The following is a 2843-nucleotide window of genomic DNA, read 5'->3' on the forward strand; positions in this document are numbered from 1 at the left end:
ACACACACACACACACACACACACACACACACACACACACACACACACACACACACACACACACACACACACCAAGAATCAGGGTCCAAAATGAACACTTGAAGATACTGAACATATTCGTACTCCAAATACTAGTAAAAATAAACGTGCAAGAAAATAAAATAACAATAAAATAGTAAGAAATAAAATAATAAAATAGTAAGAAATAAAATAAATACGGAGCCCCGCACATGGCATGCAGGAAAAAAATTGTAGGCTAAATCGTGTGCACGACTTACTATTTTGTTCCCTCGATTTATAAATTGTTTGCACGATTTACTATTTCGTTCCCTTGTTTTGCTAAATCGTGTACACGATTTAAAAAAATCGAGAGAACGAATTAGTAAATTGTGTGCACGATTTAGCAAATCGAGGGAACAAAATAGTAATCGTGTGCACGTTTTAGTAGATCGAGGGAACGAATTAGTAAATCATGCGCACAATTTATTTATTTTTTCTTGCATGTCATGTGCAGGGCTCCATATATAAATAATAAAACTGTAAGAATAACAAATTTGACAAATTTGACTTCCATGGACAAATTATCATCATACATCATATGCCTGTTTTTTTTTAATCCAGAACACATATGCAGAATATTTATCAAATTAAGATACCAAAAATGAAATATGAGGAACAAAAGCTAAATATGTCTTTATTAACACAATAACATATGTTGTCATATGGACAAAAATATAATTATCATAGAAAATTAAATTTTATGGCCAGTAAAAATTATTTATTCAAAATTTCACTCATTAATGGCAGGTGTGTTAAAGCTAGTTCTGCATTGGCACTATAGCGGTGTGGGAAAAAACTGTGTGCTTGTATTCATGCGTGTCTTACCCGTAGCGATGTCGTACCACATCTCTGCTGAGGCGTTCGGCCAGGTACGCTCCGATACGGTCCAGCTTCTCTGGTGCTGACACTGCATAAAAAGTCAGCTTTTCCATATCGGATTTCACCAGTCCATCCTGAGGAACAAAAAAAAAAGAACAGTAAATTGTAAAATACAACTAGAATATGACTGGAACTTTACAAGAAAACGTGTCTCTTTACCAGAAATAGCCACTTTCTGCAATAATCTTGGACTATTAAGTGTCTGTGCTGTAGATGCATTATTGTGCTGTATTCATTTATTGTTATTCTTTATTTTCCCAGTTAAAGAAAATCTCCTACTGTTGTTAAAAATGGTTCAAATAATCCTTAAATTCTGAGCAGGTTTTATAAATAATCTTATTAGCATCTTATTCTGGACTACTTTAGTTTGGAATTGTACCTAGAGATGCCTTAGTAAAAATATCTGAAATATAAATATTGTTTGAAAGTATTAAAAACTTTGATATTTACAGTGAATATTTTTATACTGAATATTTCTACTGAACTTAAAAAGTGTTATTCAACAGAAAGTATCATAAGTAGAAAATCACTTTTACCCAGAATCCCTTAAGAGAAATAAACTCCTGAAGCTCTCGAAGTGCTAATTATCTTAACACGAGTTTAACGTATGGTACGTAACATGACTGTAGGGAATCTGTCTCTCTCTGTGTGTGTGTGTGTGTGTGTGTGTGTGTGTGTCGGTGGAAACAGTCACACCAGCCCATAAGAATATTACTCACACTTCGCCTTCAGAGAAAACAATCATGTGTGTGTGTGTGTGTGTGTGTGTTTGTGTGTGTGTCACTCTAATCAACAGAGCTAAATATGAATGTGATGAATATGGAGTAACTGCAAGGTTAAAAGCCTTCCCAGTGTGTGTGTTGTTGTATATCACATTCTCAAAAACTGCTGAACTGGTCAAAGGTCAAAATTAAAGCATTAATAATATATATTCATAATAACAGTGCCAAGATATTTTTCTCCAACAGTATGAATAATGAACAGCTGCTAGTCAACGGTGCTTTAAATTTAGATTGATAGTCCAAGCAGCTTCTTTCTTATTATGTGTGGCATTTACTTAAGCTGTTCTCTGAGGACAGGAAGAGCCGATAAGAATATATTTTGATCAGCACTTGAACTTGAATGTGTCTGAATCCCAGTGCATGAACTCTGATATGAAGATGGTATTTAAAGAAGCATTTATTTAAAGCATCTGTCCAAAAACTTATGTAAATGAGCAAGACTTGTTGACTGCAGAATTCTACTGTCTCCTTGAATGAATCTATAAACAGTTTATAATGCAGATGATACAGTGAGATATTGATCAGGCCAATATTTCAGCCATTTTAAGATGAACAGCTAATATCCGTTGCCTTGTCAATGAACAAGAGTCTATCAGTTACAAAATTTATGGATAGCTTCGTCAAACGGAGATTTAAAATACATTCCAAATTTTTTTAAATATTTGAGTGAATTTTATGATTTCATAGTATATTTATCATTTGAATTTTAATAACTTTAATTCTTTAATTTCAAACAAATACGTATTTAATAATTATTACATCATAATATATAACACACTTAAAATTATTTGTAGTTATTTATTTAAATTTAGTGTATGTCTCATTTTATTATTATAAAACCAAGATATAATGATATAATGCATATATACAAGTTGGCAACCTGGAATATTCCATTCCATTATTGTAATATTCCAGAAAATCCTTGCATTTCCATCTATTCCAGGGATATGTTACCTTGGGGTCCTCTGGGAAAATGTTATCCACTAGACGCTTGTAGCGTGGCCGCAGAGGACCACAACATCCACACACACCTGTGAAAAATGAGAAGTGTTACACATACAAAAGATGCACAACCTTGGCATTTAAAGGTGGGGTAAGCGATTTCTGGTAGCCAATGTTGAC

General features: G+C 33.4%; 1 protein-coding gene across 4 annotated transcripts in view; it reads right to left on the minus strand.

Moving 5' to 3' along the window:
• Nucleotides 1–2843, minus strand: part of LOC107663339 (protein EFR3 homolog A-like) — a 57913-nt gene that overhangs the window by 38171 nt on the left and 16899 nt on the right. For all 4 annotated transcript variants that reach the window (XM_016453548.1, XM_016453546.1, XM_016453545.1 and 1 more), the window contains 2 exons: nucleotides 2676–2752; nucleotides 886–1013 (listed from right to left, as the gene is read on the minus strand). In XM_016453548.1, the coding sequence (XP_016309034.1) occupies nucleotides 886–1013; nucleotides 2676–2752 (205 nt within the window). The remainder of the gene's footprint in view (nucleotides 1–885; nucleotides 1014–2675; nucleotides 2753–2843) is intronic.

This window comes from Sinocyclocheilus anshuiensis, unplaced genomic scaffold (assembly GCF_001515605.1).
Source record: "Sinocyclocheilus anshuiensis isolate Anshui unplaced genomic scaffold, SAMN03320099.WGS_v1.1 scaffold2060, whole genome shotgun sequence".
NCBI classification, from domain to species: Eukaryota; Metazoa; Chordata; class Actinopteri; order Cypriniformes; family Cyprinidae; genus Sinocyclocheilus; species Sinocyclocheilus anshuiensis.